Source organism: Motacilla alba, chromosome 5 (assembly GCF_015832195.1).
Source record: "Motacilla alba alba isolate MOTALB_02 chromosome 5, Motacilla_alba_V1.0_pri, whole genome shotgun sequence".
NCBI lineage: Eukaryota > Metazoa > Chordata > Aves > Passeriformes > Motacillidae > Motacilla > Motacilla alba.
In genome coordinates, this window is record NC_052020.1 from 38404496 (window position 1) to 38426184 (window position 21689).

Here is a 21689-nt window from a genome sequence, read left to right on the forward strand (position 1 = left end):
AGAAGATGATGGTTCATAGGAGTCTAGGCTCAAGACAGAGGATTTCCACTTCTTGTTCAAGAATTTTGGTCCATATGGCCATGTTCTAGAGCAGGTTGGCCTCTCTGAAGAAACTCAGTCTTACAGCACATACTGGTTTTTCTTTCTCAATACAGAGATGATACCTGTGTCCTTGCTGGGAGATCTCAGGGGGCCTAAGTAGGGGAGCTGCTGACTTGTGAAGCCCTGCCAGCCTTGACACTAGGCTGGGCAAGAGACTGAAGAGATGGGAGAGGTCTGTAATTTTGCATGGAAAAGGTTCCATGTATCTGGAGAATCTGAATGACTATTTGTATAATAACCACAGATTTTTGATTCTCCTACATAGTTACAGAACAACTGCAGGAACTCAAGTCATAAGCCTGGCCTTGCTGGTATATTTTCTGCTTCTAGATTTTGTTTCAGCTTTTGAACCCTTCCCTCTGTCAAATCATTAAATTTAGACAACCAAAACCTGCTCAGTTGGTGCCCAACTGTGAAGAAGCCTAAAATTTATGGAAAGGTGAGTTTTATTATTAAATGTCTTCACTGTATCTCATGAAGCTGAGCATACTCACTCTGTGCTTCCTTTAACTGGTGACATCTGGTGCTAGCCAGGTTTAATTGTAACTGCTTTGGAAAGCTGCAATCTTTCTTATTTCATTTAGCCTGAATTAATCTTCCTTAACAAGCACTTAAAACAGCCCTTTCCCCTCTAAGTATGTTGGCCACAGAGCCATTGTTGTGACTTATTATTGAGAATCCTTTTTCTGCCTAGCAAAATTGAGGCAAAGGAATCCTCAAGTTTTTACTGTTCTGCTGCCTTGCATTTATAAAGCTCATATGAATGGCTACAAGCAAATGTCCTTCCTGCAGAAGGTCACCCAATGAAGAGCTAGTGCACAAAACCATAAAGTTTTATTAATACAATCCTTTGGCTTAAACTATTTTAATCTAAAAGCTTTTTTAAATTGCTAGTAATATTTTGGAGTATAATTGCAGTTAATTTACAGTAAGTAGAGAATTTATGGGTCTGAGTGTTATATTCCTGTGTATATTTAGCTCACCAATATTTCAATGTATAAACACCAAAATATCTTTAAAAATCCAGTGTTCATTCACAATTTCTCCAGCTTCTTGAGAAATTTGTAATGCTCTTTGCCCCTCTGCTTTCTGTCATTTTGGATTGTAAATTTTTGAGGCTAAGAATTCTGTTTGATTGTATCTCTATGCAGGATAACAGGACAATGTTTTTCCTCAGGCTCAGTGAATGTTAGTACAGTCATTACAAAAATAATTAATGTAAGACCCCAAACAGAGGCTGTAATGAATGGCTGCTCACTTTCCTCTGTCTGGATCATGAGTTAACACGGAAGGTGGAAAGGGAAGAGGCTCCCCCACATCCTGCCCTCCCTTTTCATCTCTGTTATGGTGGGAGCTCAGCATAGGAAGGGAGAGTTGATGCTGTTAGAGATGGAAAAGATATTTTCATAGATTCATAGAGATTACACCTCATAGTCAAAACCCCTGTTCAGCAAATAAGTTCTCTACATTCAAACCACAAAGCATAATTGATCTGAAGTCTTTCTTTGCTCAGAAGAGTAAATTGTTGTATGTTATGGGCAGAGAACAGGAGACCATAAAGCACTGCCAGTTCTGGAGTTTTCAATATTTTTGTATCAGGGATGTATTGATGTGATCAAAGAAGGTGAACAACACCCTTAGCATGTAATGCAGAGAAAAAAAGAGAATTTTCCTTTTTCTGGCTACTTCTGTGAAAATACTCTATCAATTAATCAGGTATTACTAGAGCACAAAACCAAAGCTTATAATCTCAGATGTTGGGAAAGCTGTGCTCTTCTACTCCATGCTCTATGTCTTTCTACAGATGGCACAACATTTTACAGAAACATGGGGGAATAAACTGTGGAATGCATGTAGACTGCAAGAGGGTAAAACATTTCTTATTTCTGATCCCTGCCTACAGGGACTTGATAAGAGCGAAGCTTTTCAGGCCATTTAAAATATATTTAACTTCTTATTTAATTGGCAAGTCCTAGAGATCACTTGAATGATCATGCAGTGCTTAACTAGCCCAACTGCCCTCATACTGATAACACAATATTGGAATATAGTCAGTCTTTGTCAGCAGTGAAATATGCTGTGTTTCATAATTATTATTTATAATTAAGGAATTGGTAAAAGAGTTATAAGGGCATGCTGACAGCAGTTAACTTAGTAGCAAACCTGAAATCGGCCGTAATTGCCGTAATAAATCAATTTGACCAGTATTATTGCTACAGTAAAACTAATAGTCTGTAAGAGCAGTATGCAATTAAAGACAGCTCCCTCTCAGATCTTAGTGACTAGAAATTTAGAATGTGAAACTAAATTTCTAATGTAGAATATAAAACTAATAGAGCTGCTGATAAAAATTGAGGTTAAATCTTTCCCAAAGTTTTAACAATCAAGGAACAAATGAAGATGAATAACAAGAAAGCTTGGCCAAATTTTGAGGCTGACAAGAAAACACAAAGCAGCATGCATGCTACCACCAAAGCTGGCAGCCAGAATGCCTAAAGCAGTCTCTGTGTCATTAAGCTCCCTGCCCTGACAGTGCTGTGGGAGTTGTGTTTTTACATCAGTGGGGGAACAATAAGGGAGACTGCTGGAATGATACCACAATGAAACAATAAGCCTTGCCCTTTCAGCTGTTCTACCCAGAACACTGTATTAAAACTAACATTAGGATCAATCAGCACACTAGCCAAACTGTATCTTCAAATTTTGGTTTGTTCCAAACAAATTTTTTCAGCACAATAGCTGCATTTAGTGCCAGTCATGACTTCTGCTCTCTGAAGTATCTCTAGGACTTCTGGCCAATTTTGTCATGAGAGTACCCACATCACTCTTGCCTTCAAGGAAACATGTTCAAAAGCAAAGGATGGCTCTTCTCAGGCCATACTTGTCATGTTCCTTGCATGTAACCAGCCTCTAAATTGTGAAAGTACACATGACTAATTTCTCTTGCAGACTATGCTCTGTTTCATATTGCCCAAGCAGCATGGGATACTTTCGTGTAGTGTAAAGATTTCCAAATTCCAAATATGTCAGAAGATGAGTGATGAACCAGTGCCAGATCCATGAAAGCTTACACTACACGTTTCACAGGCCTATTTTTTCCCTTCTCCTTTGAAGTGTACCTCAGGTACACTTCAAAGTATTATCAGTTTATAAAGAGAAGAAGGGAAACTTTTTGGTATGTATTTATTGGTCTCTAAAAACCAGTAAATCTTCCTGCATCCATATACAAGCCCAGTGGATCTGGAAGTTCACCAAAGAGCTGAAAATGTTAAGTAAAAATTTGAAATGTTTTTAAATAGCTAAAAGGTTAAAAATACCATTTCCTATATCTATCTTTAATGCTTTAAAAGTACTGACATGTTGGTTTGTAGCATTTTTTGCATATTCATTTAAAATAAACTAACCCAGAGTAAAGATTAAATTATTTTGAGTAAGCCTTTCTCACAACAGGAGACAGGAATGTATGTGCATGTGAATTCAAACTGCACTCAGGAGGATTATTTGCTGCCTTTCTTATGAGAAAGAAAACAAATTCACGCAGACCATAAAATCATAAGAGCAAAATCAATGCTAAAATTAGGGACTGAATATATAAGACATATGCATAGAACAAAAAATACAGTGAAGGAAGAAGCCACTGCTACAATGTTCAGCTGATTCATTACCAAGTTTATTAAACTGCTAGAAGGAGGAAGAAGGTCACTGGTTGTTGTTGCAAAACCCATCTCGCTTTTACTTTATTCATAATTTTTTGAATAACAACTCTTCACATTATCAGCTGTTGCAGGAGCACATACCCTTCTCTCTCACCAGCCCATTTGTGTGCATCTTAAAATTCTGACACTAAGAGCTTACCATCAATTCCAGCTCAGAACAGAGGTCCACAAATAATAAGACTGCAGGACTAATACCACACAAGTGCAAGGAATGTGTTGAGTTTAATTAAAAATCTACAGATGATGAAATAATCTTTTCATTCTTGAGACAGGACAGCAAGTAATGTTGAAGCTACCTCCACCTTGTTTTCTTGGAGTGGCTACATGTGGAAAGGATGGAAAGCTTACAGTCCACAGGGAAGCTTGTGTGAATTACGACTGCTGAAACATGATGAACAGGAAATTTGGACCTTGGTAGAGGAGAGCCTGGGTGTATTCAATGGATATCTGCATAACTGCAGAAAGAAACAGCATTTCTTTTCAATGACTTTTAATTAAACAGACCTGTAAGAAAGTGGAATGTGTATTTCAGTAACTCTCCAGCCCTGTAATCTTAGCAGAGTATACAAAAATTAGGACCAAACTGGGAAATTCAGATAGGCCTGTGAAATTAAAGATGTCTGATGATAATTTTATCCATTAGGATGTCAGGTGCTGGTGTCACTCATTATTCAGCAGAAATCTGATTCATTAATCAATACATAGGTCACTTTGATGATATCAAAGGTGGATATTCCTCCACAGAGCTGTAAGTCTTAAAATAACGACACTGTAACTTTAAGACTTGTCTTTTATTTCTAAAAATGCTATCCAAGTGACACAGGTTTCAGGCAAAATTTTTGGCAAATCGAGTGTTATCAGCTAATGAGAAGGTAAAAGATGAGGTGGGCTTCTCTAATAGTCTCCTTCATCTCTTTCATATCTCTTTTATGGAAGAGATTTTATTTAAAGATGGTAAGACAGCAGGTTTAAAATGATCTCATAATATAAATGTTAGGAGTCTCCAAAGTTTTTTTAAATTTTTCTCTCCAAATCAGAAAATGAATCTGGTCATGCTTTGACTGAAGTCAGTAGAATTGTCCCTATTCAATTACACTCTAAACCTGCAATGGGATTTGCTAATTCATAAAAAGTCAAAGCCAATACAATTGATATGCAAAGGGCTTTTATGATGCATGGTCAATAATGAACAATTTCCTTTCTTCTTTTCTGGAAGACCTAATTTCAGAATCAGAGGAATATTCAATACCAAATACCTATTTAAAAAGGGACAATTCTGCAACCAGTCCTCACAATAAACATTTGAAAATCTGTTTCAGACCAGCTTCTATGGCATTAGATGACACCTGAAGTGCAGGAAGATGGCAGCATCAGGGCTGATATGAGTAAGGGTCAACAGTGATAGAAGGAAACAAATAAAGGCCATTCAGAAGAAATGCCTTCAGAAAATTTCCCCCTTCCTGTTCTTCTGTAGTTATTATAAAATAAAATCCTAACTTTCTGATCAATTCAAATTCATAAGTGTGAAAATAATTCTGCCTATCCCACAGCATGATAGAGGTCACGGGACCATGGCTACTGAGAAGTAAAAACTCAGAACTTTGCTGCCCATCAGGCCACCAGGGTACTGCCCATTGTTCCTTTCAAGTGTTCCAGAAATAGATGCTGAGATAGAAATGGGAAGGAACTAGCAGTTGGATTTTTCACCACTGCTAATGGTATACTGTGCTTCAGACTTTTCTCCACATATTCTCCCATATTTACAGATAACTGTTTAGTCTAGGGAAGTTAGAAAAGCTATAATGTGGTATACTACATCTATATTCTCTCTAGTCTAATTAGAAAACCCCATCTTTATAGTCATGGGTTTATTACCTGATAATCATGTACTAGCACAATGTGATGTGTTTATTTCCATCAGTAGAGGGAATGTTTAGTTCTTCACTCATCCTCCACAGACTGCCTCAGATAAAATATTGGCTTCAGTTAATTCAGCGAAAATTTTTCCCCAACTGCATCAGCAGAAAATACAGTTTATTTTTATAACCTTAAAATTATAAATATCTTTTAGTCATTATAGGTTTTATAAGAGAAAGAAGTAACCACATCTAGGTTTGTTCCCCTCCTCTTGCATGGGAGTCTTTGTGGGAATCTTGAAAAGCCACAAAACAAAACATTTATTGTTATCTGGGTATGACTGGTATGCCTGTTTGTATTTTAAAACCAGAACTGTCTCCCATTTCTCATCTCCTGTGTAAGTCTGCTGGTGTCTGAGCTGTAGGGCAAAATTTAAGAGTCTTGGCCATGCCTAGAGAACACATAAAGACCTCTGCTCCCTGTGGTTCCCCCTAGAGCTTAGAGCCTGGCAGCCAGATTACCCAGCAGCGAAATGCAGGACCTGCTGGCTACTAAAATGAATACTGACAAACCAGGCATGGCCACAGCCCCCAGGGCTTAGTTCACAGCCCCTGCAGTAGTGATTGCCATTATTCATTCAGACAGCAAAATATTAGATTGCATAGGCTATTCCTAAGGCAGCTTGCACACTGCACAGCTCTTAATTTTCTGTTATTCATGTGTTTGATCTCAGAAGAACCAGTGGAAAAGTCATCTTTTGGGGGGAATGAGGATCTAGCATCCTGTGGACAAGCAGGTTTCACAGGATGAGAAGTATGTTAAATATATGCTTTGACTTACTACCCACCAAACCCAATAGTACAAACCCCACAGACTGTTTGGCATGAAAAATGGAGTGATGAAAACTACTGGGGAAGGGATATACAGCACAATAGCAAAACAGGAAAAGAGAAAAAATGAAAGTTCCATCTGAATGGTGGTCTAAAAATTTTGTCTCTCAGCATACACTATTTGAAAGATTGAGGGGGGAGCAGAGAGTGCCTCCCGTCCCTTGTACAAATGCTAACAAACTTCCTGCTCAAAATAGTGTTCTGTATATATAAAATCCAGGGCTTGCCTTTAATATTCAGTGGAGCATGACATACCATACCAAGCCCCTCTGGGCATGTCTAAATCATTGGTTCAATTTGGATCACTTTTCAAGTGTATCTCTTAATATCACTGTTCAGTTCTCTTTTATTCACACTTCAGAGTGGTGCCTGAGTGCAAAAACAGTATGTGCCCCAGGAACTCCCCTCCTATACTGCCACCACAAACAGTCACTAAATCAGGGCACTGTATTTGTGCTAGTCCAGGCTCTATCCCACTACCAAAGGATTAGTTCTGAATGGAGCCAAAAAGTTTGTGAGTCATTACTAATATAGGAAGGTAAACATGGATGCTATCTCTAATATTTTTCTACTTTTCATACCCTCTTTCTAATCCAAGAGCTCAAGACTGAATATCTTCTAACAAATGCATGTACTTTAAAACTGCCTACTTTTCTGTATTCCACTAGCATATTGTTACACTCAGCTTGCACTCTAAGGTGATGTAAGGTACATTATTGATTGTGACACAGAGATGAAACAGCCATTCACCATCCCTGCCTGCTTCGTGACCTTGACCTAGTCATCTTCTCCTTAGATAATTTTGGAAATTGCAAAACACATTTCCTGTCTGAAAATTATAGCAACTGGATAAATAAGATGGTAGCTAGCATGAAAGAAGTGAAAAACATTTGTGTTTTGTGTGTCAAAAGAAGGTGATATGCATAGGTAAGAAATGAAAAACAAATACTTTGAGTTTTAAATTGAGGTGAAAATAAAATTATGGAAAAACAGAGACACTTACAAGTGTGCAACTGCTTGTGAAAATGACTAATAGTACCTTTACTCAAGACATAGAAATGTGTTCATTCCCTTTGACCCCGTCCACACTATGAGGCAGCAATGTGTTAAGTGTTAATATATGTAATATTTGTGTTAAGTACCATTATACACTACTGTTTCACACTGTCATAATTTAGCCTTAGTCAGCAACTAAGCATCACAGAGCTGCTCACTGACTCCCCACCCCTCCAGTGGGGAGAAGAACCAAGTAAGAAAAAAAGTTAACCTTGTCAGATTGAGATAAAACTAGTTCAATAATTAAAACAAAATATAATATAATACTAATAATAACAATAATGATTGTAACAATAATTGTAATGAACAGGAGAGGGAGAGAAAGGAATAAAACCCAAGGACAAGAGATTCACAATGTAATAGCTCACCACCCACTGACTAATGTGCAGCCTGTCCACAAGCAGCTCCTGAATTACTCCCTCCAGTTTATAAACTGAGCATGGCATTCTATGGTATGGAGTGTCCCTTTGGCCAGTTTGGTCACCTGTCCTGGCCAGGGTCTCTTTTAGTGCAGCTCCTCACTGGCAGAGCATGACACACTGGAAAGTCTTTGACTCAGGGTGAGCAACATTTAGCAATGGCTAAATCAGCGTGCTATCATTATCCTCCTACTGAACCCACAACACAGCAGTTACCCTCCTGCAGCAGCATTGGTGGCTACTTAAAGCACAGGACATGAGAATACCAGATAACAGATTTAAAAAAAAAAAGAAATATGTGAAATATTTTCAGTGACTGTTGAGTTATAAAATAATGTTCCCCAAATGCTGAACCATTTCCAGAGGTGTACAAGTAACAAAGATAACAAAAGTTAACTATAGGATCAGGCCTCTCTTTAGTCAGTCTTGTGCAGCTGGACTTAAGCTTCAAGCAGCACAAACTAGTCCGGTGCTGTGTGACACTGCTGCTACTTCAGTTGTTAGTAGTAATATACCCCTTTAATTCTGGATTATCATTTCTATTATAAAAATGGCTTCCCATTACTCTCAAGTGAAAAGAAACAATTACACATCAGAATATGATGAAAATCAAATTTTAACAAGATTTGTGAGTTTGTTGATTGTTTGTTGTATAAATACGTTTCAGAAGGCTGAGAAGCTATTCTTTAGGAACATCTGTAACATTTATTCATATCACCTTTAAATGAAAACTCACACTCTGAGGACTCTTTCCACAACCTATATGAAATAAGTGATAAAATTTAACTGGGTGCCATATAACATCAGTGGTTATCCTACAAAATTACTTTGCCCTCTTCAATCATAGAAATATTTATTGATTTGTTTAAATTTATTTGCTTGCAAACATCCCCCCCTTCTTTCCAGCCCACCCCATTCATAATTGATCACTCCTCATTTTCCTCTTACATTTAGTGCAATATTTATACTGCCAAAATAAATACTTAGCACTGGAAAACAGTATCCAATCAGCATACATTTAAATGTAACAATTACTGTAAGGACTCTGGGCTAATAACTGAGCCTTTCCAAAGTCAGGCTGGATGAAGCAGCAGAGAACACTATCTGCCATAGGGAAACATCTCACCAAAAGCCAAGAAGCAGAAAACATAACGGCTTTTTCTTCAACTTTTGCCCTGATCCAGGCACATTTTAGCTAGGCATGATGTAAATCTGCTAAATACAATTTGTCCTTGGCTCTGTTTCCAGCCCAAACTCACTCAGTAGCATTTGGGTTGCACCTGCTGCTGCTGACACTTGTCACTGAGTAACTTTTTGACAGGAGACAAGAGATGAAACCCGAGATCCAACCACAAACCTGGTTAACTACCAGTAGACAGAATTATTCAGACTTGAAAAAGTATGTCTGAAACCAGATTTGGGTACTACATTATATCTTGTCTGCTGGGGCAGCTACCTTGCTCTTGAGAGGGACTGTGCTGTCAGCACATGTGTACAGCCCTCAGCCTGCATGAAAAATATTAATGACAGAAAGCAGTTTGTTGTATGACTTCTAGATAATTGATTTAAATAATGGTACTTTGTGCCAGTTATTAACTCCTACAGTAGAAGGTATGATGAAGTGGGAAGGATTGCAGTGTAACACAGCTTTTGTCAGCCATGTGATTTGAACTTTTTGAGCAGCTGGGTCTGAGATAAATGCAACTGGATCAAGACACAAAGATTTGTTTGTGTGTTCTCGAAGCAACAGCTTGACTCTTTCTCTGATGAATCTTGTCTAACACATCTGTTTTTACAGAATACTTGTTAGTTTCTCAATTAATAGTAAGGTATAAATGACAAAATTTTTCTTTTAGGAGAAAATGCTTTTTAACGTGCTACTATAATGAACCACTTCCATCTGTCTAGTTGCACTTCATTTCCAATCATAGCTAAAATTGATGTAAAGTTTAGGCACTCAGCTAAAAGTAAAATTATAACCAGAATCATGACATCTAAGATACAACATCTGTATTAAAAGGGAAGCTTTTAAAAACATGTTGACATTCTAATGAAAAGTTAAAATCTCTGCTGACTCAAAGCACATCCAATATCAGTCAAAAAGTAAGAACAGAATTTACATCTGAGTGGTTCAACCAGCAAAAAATTTTCCATCTTAATCAAAAGGTAATGAAAAATGTATGACTTCCAAAGATATGCAATTGAGATGGGTACTGACTGATTTTTAACAAAACTATAGCAAGTTATAATTCAATCGATTACTCAAATTATATCATATTTTGCTATTTTGTGGAAATATATGGTTGTAAAAGAGTGTTCATTCATTAATTTCTCAGCAAGATTTAAGAAACACTTGGTTTGAGTGGTGCACAGAGTGTCTACAGTTTGAATAGGAGACACTTTACTGAATTAGTCAGTTGGACCTCATTGAAATGACTCAACCCACAAAAACTCTTTTGAATTTACTTAGAGTTCATGGTTTACGCAAATTAGAGCAGTCTCATGCATTACCACATCACTGCTGCACTCAAAAGTTGAAAGATACTGAAGAAAACTTTTCATACACTGTCTCAGGTTTAAATATTTAATGAATTACCATAGGCCTCATTGTAAGTGTCATGACTGTTTCCTTTTTCTTGCCACAATACTTGAGACACAGTGACACCAGGTGCAATGTATCCTGACAGAGGGAATCGGTATCATCTGCCTTGGTAGCTGTTTGTAGGCTTTTTTAGGTTGGAGATTTTGAGTGTCAGCCTTACACTGCCATCAGGAGAAAGGTTTCCCAGGAAGCTACTCTAATTATCACTGGCACTCTCACCTCAAATAGTTCAGATGGAGCTGAAGGGATTGAGCTCTGATTATCACTGGGAAGGGCTTCATGGTGTGGAGCTCTGGGCTTTGCCTCACCTAAGTCTAAGCCTGCAGTGTGCTTGGAATGGACCTTGACCTGACTAGCCATTTCCTGTAGGAGAATGTGGACAGGGGGAAAAAATTGCAGTCTTCTCCTCACCCTTTGGCAGTCCCTCTTAAAGTTCAGCTCCCTTGGAGCTCTTGGCTTTGTCTCTTTTCTAGCTCCAGTCCAAGGGTCAGATACAAGTATTCAAAAGGTTTACCCTAACCAGAGTCCCCATCCTATAGCAAAGAGGAGAAAATTGTAAGGGGATAGCATCTGTGGAGTCTTCCCCTACCTTATTCAGGTTTTAAACCCTTTTCAACCCCTTTTAGCTGGTGCTTTTGGCTTTGTCTCTCTCCTGACCTTAAAATAAGCCTAGGCATGGGATGAACTGTAGCCTGAGATGCCCAGTGTTATCCCAGTGGGACAAACAAGTGTTCTGGTATGAGCTTTTTGCACAGACTACCCCACCACTGATCCTCTCCCTTGCACCCCCACTGCACCTGGAGCTATGGGCTTCTTGTCTCAGTCCTAATTCTAACCCCAGGCATGGCCAAACCTTAGTCCTAGACTTCCCAGCATGGCCCAGAAGTTTATTTGAGGGATAACTCTTTTTTCCTGCCTTCCATGAGAGGCAGGCATTGCTACAAAAATGGGCAATTGGAAAGGCTGTGTGTACATTTTAGGCCAACCTGCAGATTGTATTGAGAAGGTCAAGCTGCCCTTCCCCACTTTGTGACAGGTAGATTATAAACACAAATTTAGACCTCTGGTCTACTCCTTACAGGTAAAGTCCTTAGGCAAAAGAAAGAAATCTAAAAGAATAAAATTTCTAAGCACTTTCCCAAATTAGAATTTATTTATGTCAGAATTTCTGCTTTAAAGGAACCTTTGAATGTTAAAACTATGCCAGTGTTGGTATTTAAAATGGCAGCATGTCATTACTGAGATAATAAAATGCATTATTTCTGATTAAACATTTCTACTTTATCAAATAGTTGAGGTTAAAAATCTTGAGCAACATTGAACATTTGTAAAGATCAGTAGCTATAAATTCACAGTAAATTAATACCTATAACATTTGTTAGAGGAATTGATCTAAGAGACTAAGCAGGCACTCAAACAATTCCTTTTTGGAAGGTGATATCATTCTCTATTGTGAAATTTTCTCTATCCAAAGGAAACTTCAGTGAATGGAGATATCAAACCTTCTGAGTGTATGCTATAGCACATGGCACATTATTATAATTATGCCTATGATGGCACTTCTTTTTCCTGGGCACTTATGTCAATCAGGCATGTGTGTGATGCCTCATGGGGTTAGTACTGTTGCAGGAATTACAATTTATAAGCAATTTATTTTGAATAAATGCAGTAAGAAAGAACACCATGCTTACATCTACTTCAACAGAAGAGTTTTTACTGACCCTTTTGGGTGCAGGATATGGACAAATCCAAGCATGGCAAAGTAATGTGAAATGGGCAGCAGCATGAATGTCTAAATGCCAATTTATAACAATATGAAAGAAGGAAACCCTTTGATTTGTGCTCCATAAGTAAATGAATCTCAAAACAAATGTTTATGTAAACAAAAATTGGATTGTAATTGAACTGTAGGTTTTCCAACAGACTGAAGTGCTGAAACCAACCAGATGTTCTTGTTGATGGGTTTGAAGCTATTGACTTCTGCTCCTTCTCATATCAATGACTGAAGGCTGATTCATATTCTCTTAGTATACAAACTCTAAAGAAGATAACTCTTCTGCTGAATTTATGTAATTGCAGAAATTTGAGCAGTGTCAGATAGCACATTGCAAGAAAAGATTTTCCATGGTGTTAAATATAACTTTTTTTTCTCTGTATGCTGGAAGCTCTGATGCTAACACATCAGAATATACAACCTCTAAAACTCAAATGTAAGCACGAATTTTAATTTGTATGACATCCTCAAGTGTTCAAACATCTAACTGAAATCTCGTATACAGGAACTGGTAAGATCATTTGCAAAGGCTGCTCAATAAATGCATTTCTATATTAGAATATAAATACAAAAAGTCCTCAAAAGTCACATAGAGTATCATCCAAATAGAACTTGTATGCAATTACTAAAAACTGAATAAGGTTATTTTTATAATGTGTAGGGGTGTATATATACATCTATATGTACTCACAATCTGCTCTTTAAACACAGAAGGAAAAGAAACAGCTTGGTAAGGGTCATGCAAATGTATGCATGTGCTAAATGTAAAACCCTTGACAAGGTGTCAAAGAGCACATGCCCATCACATGGGAGCGCCTAGGTGTGTATGACTGGAGGTGATGACTGATATGAGCCAAGTCATACAGTCAGAGAGGTTACATGCATGTGCTTAAATAGATGCTGGTGTTGATGGGAGGTATAAGGATATATATGGCTCTAGAGAGAATAAATTCCTGATGATGGGTTGTAATCCATTGATGGTAATGCTGCATGTATCTGCATATTAAAGTAGTGGGTAGTGATAATATGCATAATTGTGATGGTGGGCAGATGGTGATAACAAGATGTGTGAACAGTAGGAGGTGATGGGTATGTATGCACGGTAAAATGCGTAGGTTGCAAGGATGCATGTGTGATGCTGAGTATAGCAGTGCTGTGGGGAGCATACAGCAGCATATGCACGGTGGTGATATTTGTGTGATGTGGACCTGCTGTTCTTGACAAAAGTAGGTGGTGCTCTTGGGCAGCAGTTTATGTGAAGAGACAGGTCATTACCCATACAGGTGTGCTTTGCTACCACAGATGGGGGGCTACAGCCAACAGAATAAATAAGCATTTACTGAGTATTTTGTGTATGCCTGTGCTGAGGGAATGTTGATGCAGTAAGCAAGTGTGAGGGTCTGTGTGAACTAGCGAGTAGCCACGTCTGGTTAATAAGAATGGTCATCTGGTATATAGAGAATGGTGGTGGTGGTGGTATATGAAAATTGATTTAGTGTTATGTACAAGCACGAAAGGACAGATTGTATACACAGAACAATAACATATAGAGAGAAGAGACATATTGCCCAGCAGGCAGGAGAGGTGTATGGGAAGGTCATGCTCTTATTTTTTTAAGAAAAATTTGCTTGCCAGAGAAGAGAGATGCAGTATTAGGACTACCTGAAAATGTCCATGTGTGTTTAGAAATGGTGGTGAGGATGAGGTGTTTAAGGTGTCAGTGTCTGCCTAGAAATAACAACAGGAGCAACTACTGATGTATGTGTGTTCGTCTAGAATCAGGGTGTATGTAAAAAACAGCACAGCATAGGTCAGTGTGTAGAAGCAATCAGTGAGTACAGCATGGAAGAAATTATGTAGTGCATGTATGCAGCATATGAATGGAGATGGTACCAATGGTTTGTGTCACTGTACAGGCTCAGGAGGGTTTACAGCCTCCCCTGGTGTGGATACAATCCTATCATAGATATGCATATGCTTTAAGTATATATAAAGTATATGTTTTATATGTTTTATATAAATATATTATACATTTCAAGTATATTTTAAGAGAGGGGGTTGTAACACTGGTGAGGCAGCATGTACTGGTTGAGCTTGAAATGATCCTATGATTGGAAGCAGATGTGTGGGGACAGAGGTGTGGACAGCAGGAGATGGTCTTGGTCCCACAGTGGTGTAAATAGTCGTGTCAAGCTGCAGTGAGCAAATTGGTCACTCACTCTTGGATGTGACGGACAGAGGCAAAACATGTGCCGGGGTGTTAAAATATTATGGGGGGGGGAGTTATCTTTCGAGACAGAGTGTGTGAGGAGGGGCAGGGCTGCTCATGGGTGATATCTAGAGTTGGTGGTGGTGGGACAGCACAAGGTAGGGGGCGTGGAGCTGCATGGTGGTAGGAGACACGGACAGTGCTGTGTGCATATGCATAGGATTGAATGTTTTGTGCTTTGTCGGTCGGTGCCAGCGCTGTGAGGTGGGCAATGCTCACGGTGCAGTGACAGGAGAGGGTTACAGCAGCTGCGTAGACATGAGGCATGCTTGCCTAGGTAACACTGCTCACCCATGCAAGACCCAGGCTTTTTTCTTAAAGGACAAAGGATAGCCCCTTTGCCAGGGGTGCCCCTAGTCTGGACCTAGGTGCCATGGAGGGAGAGCTGCGGAGAATGGAGGGAGAGGAGAGGATGGTGGACGGGGAGGGGATCAGTGGGAAGTGGGGAAAACAATACTGGGTGGGGAGACAAGTGCGGGATAGGGGGGCACTGAGTAGCACGGAGCAGTGGGAACAGGGAACAGGCTGCCCTGGAGCCGCCGGGTTTGCGAACAGCCGTAGGGCGGGATGGTAGGCGGGAAAGGGGAGTGGGGGGTGGGAAGGGACACCCACTTACGTCTCCTCCTGCATTTTTTTTTCTTTCCCTCCTTCTTTCCTTAGCTGGTGACGCGCCGCTGCTATTAATCATTCACCAGCCGGGGAGCAGCAATTGCCGCCGCTCGGAGCGAGCGGCGCTGGCAGCCGCCTCTCTCCCGATGCCCGCGTCCCGCAGCCGCCGCGCCGGGAGCCCTGACGGGATGATGCCCAGCGCAGCCGGCGGCGGGCGCCTGCTGCTCTGAGCCGGGGCGTGGGGGTGCGGGCAGAGGATGCTCCCCAATGGCACCTGCCCCAGGCTTCCGAGCGGTGCAGGCAGCGACAGCGGCGACAGCGACAGCGGCGGCAGCGACAGCGGCGGCAGCGACGGTGGTGGCAGCGGAGCCGGTGGCGCCTCGGAGGAGGCGGAGGCGGAGGGCATGGACTCGGGCGGCAGGAATTCCTCTGGCGCTCCGAACAGCACCCTGAGTGAATCTCAGGGCAGCGCCATCCTCATCTCATTCATCTACTCCGTGGTGTGCCTGGTGGGGCTGTGCGGGAACTCCATGGTCATCTACGTGATCCTACGATATGCCAAGATGAAGACAGCCACCAACATCTACATCCTCAACTTGGCCATCGCGGATGAGCTGCTGATGCTTAGCGTCCCCTTTCTGGTTACCTCCACCCTGCTGCACCACTGGCCCTTTGGCTCCCTGCTCTGCCGCCTGGTGCTCAGTGTGGATGCCATCAACATGTTCACCAGCATCTACTGCCTGACGGTGCTCAGTGTGGACCGCTACATCGCTGTGGTGCACCCCATCAAGGCGGCCAGGTACCGCCGGCCCACTGTGGCCAAGATGGTCAATCTGGGTGTCTGGGTGCTTTCCATCCTCATCATCCTGCCCATCATCATCTTCTCCAACACAGCAGCCAACAGTGATGGAACAGTGGCTTGCAATATGCTCATGCCAGAGCCCACCCAGAGATGGCTGGTGGTCTTTGTGGTCTACACCTTTCTGATGGGCTTCTTGCTGCCTGTGGTGGCCATCTGCCTCTGCTACATCCTCATAATTGCTAAGATGCGCATGGTGGCCCTGAAGGCTGGCTGGCAGCAACGCAAACGCTCAGAACGCAAGATCACCCTCATGGTCATGATGGTGGTGATGGTCTTTGTCATCTGCTGGATGCCCTTCTACATTGTGCAGCTTGTCAATGTCTTTGTAGAGCAGGATGATGCCACCATCAGCCAGCTCTCTGTCATCTTGGGCTATGCCAACAGCTGTGCCAACCCTATCCTCTATGGTTTTCTCTCAGACAATTTCAAGCGGTCCTTCCAGAGGCTGCTGTGCCTCAGCTGGATGGACAATGCTGCAGAGGAACCCATCGACTACTATGCCACTGCCCTCAAGAGCAGGGCATACAGCGTGGAGGACTTTCCCCCAGACAACTTGGAGTCAGGGAGCATGTACAGGAATGGCACTTGCACCTCCAGGATTACCACCCTCTGAGGAAGCATTCCAGTCCCCCAGCTCCCTTACTGCCCCCCAGATGGAGGGTGAGCAAAGCCAGGGCTGTGGCACGGGGAGGCTGGGAGGGAGGGGATTTTGGTCCTGCCCACTGCCACCAGTGTTTGGCACAAGAAAGAGCAAAGAAAACCCCACATCCTTGATTTGCTGCCCCCCTGCACCCTGGTTGCCCCCCTTGAGAGCGGGTGCATTCTCTGATGCTTTGACATCCACTTAGTGAATTGTGGCTCTCATGGGTCTGGTAGCTTAGGGTCTGGTAGCCTGGCTCTGCCACTCTTCTCTGTGTCTGACAAGCGGCTGTCAAGGTCCTGCAGTGACTTCTCTCCCTCCATCTTTTGTACAGTTTGCCCTTCCCCTTGGCTGGTGGAATACCCCAGGCCACTGAGCCAAGCCTGCTTCAGTCAAGCCCCAGCATTCAGGCTCAGGCACCCCCCAGCTGAAAATGACCCCACTCAACATCTGTCAGTACACACCTCCCCTTCAGAGATTAGAAATGCTGGAAAAATTCCCCCCAATACATACCTGGCCCTCGCCCAGGAAGGAGTGAGTAGCCTCTCTCTGTGCCTACCTTTCCCTCCCCTGGAATAAAATAGAAAGCAGGGAGCAAAAAGTCCCCGAGAAAGAAGCAGCATAGTCACAGAGATTTTTTTTTGCTTTGCAGACAGCTTCCAGCTCACTGTGACTTTGGCTCTCTGTGCTACTTGGCAGAAGCAGAGCAGAACAGGTCTTAGGAAAAAATCTGATTATTGCTGCGCTTTGGAGCTGCGTGGCAGGTTGCTCATGATGAGAGATAAGCAGTCCCGTGACACATAGGGAGCAGAGAGCTGGGACTCACTGAGATGGGAGCTGGGGGGACTGCTGAGCTGGGAAATGTTTGAATCTGTCCACACACACAATAAAGTGTGCTGATAATAAAGTTTAAAGGGAGCATTAGACTGTGAATCTGCTGTCTTGAGCCTACTCCATCAGCTGTGAAACAGCAATGAAGGGAGCTGAGACAGTTTTTGAATGACCTGGATGATGACAAAGTCACTTTAGCCTATATGGAAAAAGGGGGAGTCATTTAAAAATCTCCACCAGTCTCTGAAATAAATACTTGACAGAAAAAGTAGCTGTTCAGTAATAGCTATTACCCTAGCTCCAGTTTCTTCTGTTGCACTAAAATAACCCAACAAAATGGGTTTCATATGTTGCCAATGTAATATACTGACCCAGAGCTTCTTAATGTTTCATTTCTGAGAATTCTTGTTTTTAATGTGTGCCAGATGTCTTCTTGTTTGATTTTTATTTGATTCTAGTCACTGTGTTGTGAGCGTGTTTTTCTGAAGCAATTTATACTATGTACTTATGTCTGTGGTGGCTACTTGCAAGGTTGCATTTAAAATGGGTGATGCTCAGAAGGCTTCTTTCCAGACAAAAACATTGTCTTCTTTTCTAACTCTTTCATTTTCATTGTCTCCCCCACAGAAATTCTCTCTTGAACTTTCTCTCCTCCTCTTATGACAAAACAAATTTCATATTGACAGATGAAGCTTTCTTTGATAAATGACAGCTGATTAAGTGAAACCTTCTATCCCTACTCCCTTTTATCCCACACAGAAGCGTCGGTACAGACTGTGTTGAAATAAGCAGCTATGTTTTTTGCTTTCTACCACCTATGCTAACAGTGTCACACAGTGGCAAGTCTCCCAGTAGCTGTGACAAATCACTTCTCTAGCACAATACCGTGGTTGTATCAATTATAACTACTGGCAATATGAAGCAAGAGACTGGAAAAATCCCTAGTAGCAGCATACCCATAGCATTGTACTCGTAGCTGCAGTGCTTAAGTACAGTGTAAAGTGTAAGGTTGACAATTAAGGCATTTAGTATTTGTGGTGGTGGATTGACTACAGGTTTTTGTTAAATTATACCCTTTAACTTTTCTCAGCAGCAAAAAGCAGGATGCTACTTTGTACATTTCTTTCACCAAAACTTAGGTACTGTTAAATGAATGTATAAATTTAGTACTTCAAAGTTGTCTGATTCAAAGTCCATCAAAATGAGAGAAAAAAAATCTTAATTCACTTCAATGGACTGTGAGTCAGCTCCTTTTAGTCTAAAAATTGCTAATGTGGAAACTGTTACATACTTATTAAAATATTTCATGAAAAGCTTTAACAATTGTACAGTTTCTTTTCTTTTACTTCTTTTCTTTTACTTTTCTTTTACTTTTTCTTTTACACGATTTAAAGAAAACTTGCAAATATTAAATTTTGTCATGTTTAACATGTACATATGGGGAAATGAGGATGAAATCACTTTATAAGCTCAATTAAATTTTCACAGAAATCAAATGTCTGTGTCAAAACAGTAACATGCCCCATGATATCCATGATGCTATTTCCAGGGCTTCACTTGAATTCTCACTCACAATATCTTCAAGATGGCATAAATCTCATAATATTATGTGGTCCTTTTCACCCAGACATATCTGTATGGCCAGATCAAACAGAGAGTCAGTCTACTTTTTACTGTTGAATTTGTTTAATATCAGACACGATGAAGCAAGAGTGAAAAAGCATAGAGATTCATACTGCATACTCATCTTTGATGAGAAGTTGAACTGGGTTTTATTCTTCTTTTTTTTTTTTTCTCTTTGCCTTGCAAATGTTGTGATGGAAGCCTGCACACCTACCAGCATATGCACTTCAGTTTCAGTTCCCCCAGGCACATCGCAGAGGTCGGGTTGGGCCTTCAGTAGATGGCAGGCTTGCCTTCAGATGGATGGGCTGATTCACTCCCAGCCAGCACTGCCCCTGTGATTCCTGGCTCTGTGTGGTTTCAGCTGGAAACAAAACCTGTTTATCCCAAACTAACAGTTGTTCCTGCTATTTTTCACTCTGTGAGAGGTGATCAAGAGCAGTCAATTATTCAATTAAGCTAGAAAGATAGTTCATTCTGTGTTACTATTCTAAATAGTAGAACATAACCACTGGAAAGATAAAAAGTTGTTCAATAAAAGTTGAAATAATATGTACCAGAAAATAAACAGAACTCTTTTTAATGCTTTCCAAATGGAAAATAAGAATATTCAGATTTCATATGGAAATTATTTTAACTAATGCTTAATTCACTGAAAAAAAATAGTACAGTGGTTTATTTCTTGGTGACATTTTGACCTTTTTATACAGCTGCAAGTGGATGAATTGTAATTTGTAACCAGTAGTAATTTTTTTGCTATTTCCCCATGAGTTTTGGTTTCTATTTTAAAAATACTGCATTCACTTGGTCACGGAAATTGGCCTTGTGGCCACTGAAACGCAGGCAGCTTTTGGACTTTGTTTAGCCTGAGACCTGTACCCAGCAGTGGGACAGCACCAAGCAGTATCCAGTCAATGCACTGGGCTGTTTCCTGTGGCATGTATTCCAGAAAACAGTCTTCACATGGAACTCACATCAGGTGGGCAGCTCACATCAGCTGCAGCATTTTCCCACTCAAAGAAAGGTGCACAGGAAATCACTTTCCTTTCTCACCAGGCTTCCCAGTGCAGTAGCCAAGACAATACATCTCAGAATCCTAAGGCTGGCTGCTACCTGCAGTCAGCGGACTTGAACAAGACTGGTCAGAGAGGCACTTTATATCTGGACAGTGGATGAAAAAGGTGATGGCTGCATGCAGATATTCTGCCTCTTCAGATGATCCCTAGAGCAGAGAACATTACACAGGGTATGGTTTCTTTGCATTCGACTCTTAAAGAACCCATTTGATATCGTCACAAAGAATGAGAATCAGTTTTCTGAATGTGATGAAAGAATTTCTGAAATGCCAGCTTTCCAGTGAATCAGAATTTTAAAACAGCCTTTCTGGTTGTTTCTGGAAATCTAAAAATCTGAATTTCTAATGTATATGGCATGCTCTATCAACACTGACTATTTGCTGTAATTTAACCTGCTACCAAAATCAGCATCCTAATTCTAAATATGAAACTAAGTCTTACTGAAATAAAAGAACCCAGTGATGTCATACATTCATGTTATATAAGGTTTGGCTTTACTCTGCCATATTTCTAGAACAGTGACAATTTAATGTCTTATAATCCTGATTAAAAAAAATCCAAGAAAAATAATTTTAAAAAATCAGAATAAATTAGCCAAGAAAGAAATATCAATCCAGTGTTCTAAACTCTGTGATATTAGCCCCTAGGAACCTTACTTGATACCGGGGCTCTACATAATTCTCTAGAATTATGAATCTCTAGAGGAGAATAAAATATTTCTACTGAATTGTGTATTTGGCACCTCCATCCTCTTCAATGTAGCCTTATTTGGCTGATAACTTCAGGCTAAGCCACAAGAAGAATGGATGGCTTATTAATTAGATTTCTCTTTAAGAAAAATGCTTTTAGATATTACATTTTGTGGAGAGAAATGGCCAAGAAAAATAGGTAAACCTGAGAGTATTTCAAAGCATATCATTAGACAGCTACAAACCAAGGAAAATTTTGACAAGACAGATGCTTTTCAATAAAAGCTAAGTATGCCCACTCCCTTCCAACTTTTTTTCTCCAAAAGCCTAAAATCTGGACTTGGCAGAGCAATAATCAGCTATGAAGCAGAGATAGCAAGGTGCTGTATCTTGCCTGAGGTGTGTAGGTTTTTGTATCCAGTCTGGATAGAACACATTTGTCATCATATGATTATCGTGTCTATGATGGGTAGAGTCACCTTGGAAACTATATAAATGTACAGAAAATTCCTTCTGCTCTCCATTCTCCAACCCCCCCCCCAAATGTCTTTTCTATACAGGTTCTTACACTGTGTAATATGTCCAAGGGCTGCTCTGTGGGTTCTTGAGCTTCCTAGCTAGAAAGGCTCAAATAAAAGTGCCCAAATTCACAGCATAGGGAAGTTATAGGACAG

At 40.7% G+C, this 21689-nt stretch overlaps 1 protein-coding gene across 3 annotated transcripts; it reads left to right on the plus strand.

Annotated features, from left to right (window-relative positions):
* The first annotated feature begins 14874 nt into the window (after nt 1-14874).
* On the plus strand, nt 14875-18950 carry SSTR1 (somatostatin receptor 1). 3 transcript variants are annotated; one of them, XM_038139572.1, is made up of 3 exons: nt 14875-14962; nt 15346-16816; nt 17449-18950. In XM_038139572.1, the coding sequence occupies exon 2, from the start codon at nt 15552-15554 to the stop codon at nt 16767-16769; it is 1218 nt and encodes a 405-aa protein (XP_037995500.1). In that variant the 5' UTR covers nt 14875-14962; nt 15346-15551; the 3' UTR covers nt 16770-16816; nt 17449-18950. The 3 variants fall into 3 exon arrangements, with proteins under 3 accessions (XP_037995500.1, XP_037995498.1, XP_037995499.1); XM_038139570.1 differs by having other exon boundaries at nt 15346-18950; XM_038139571.1 differs by lacking the exon at nt 14875-14962 and adding an exon at nt 15238-15255 and having other exon boundaries at nt 15346-18950.
* Nucleotides 18951-21689: the final 2739 nt, after the last annotated feature.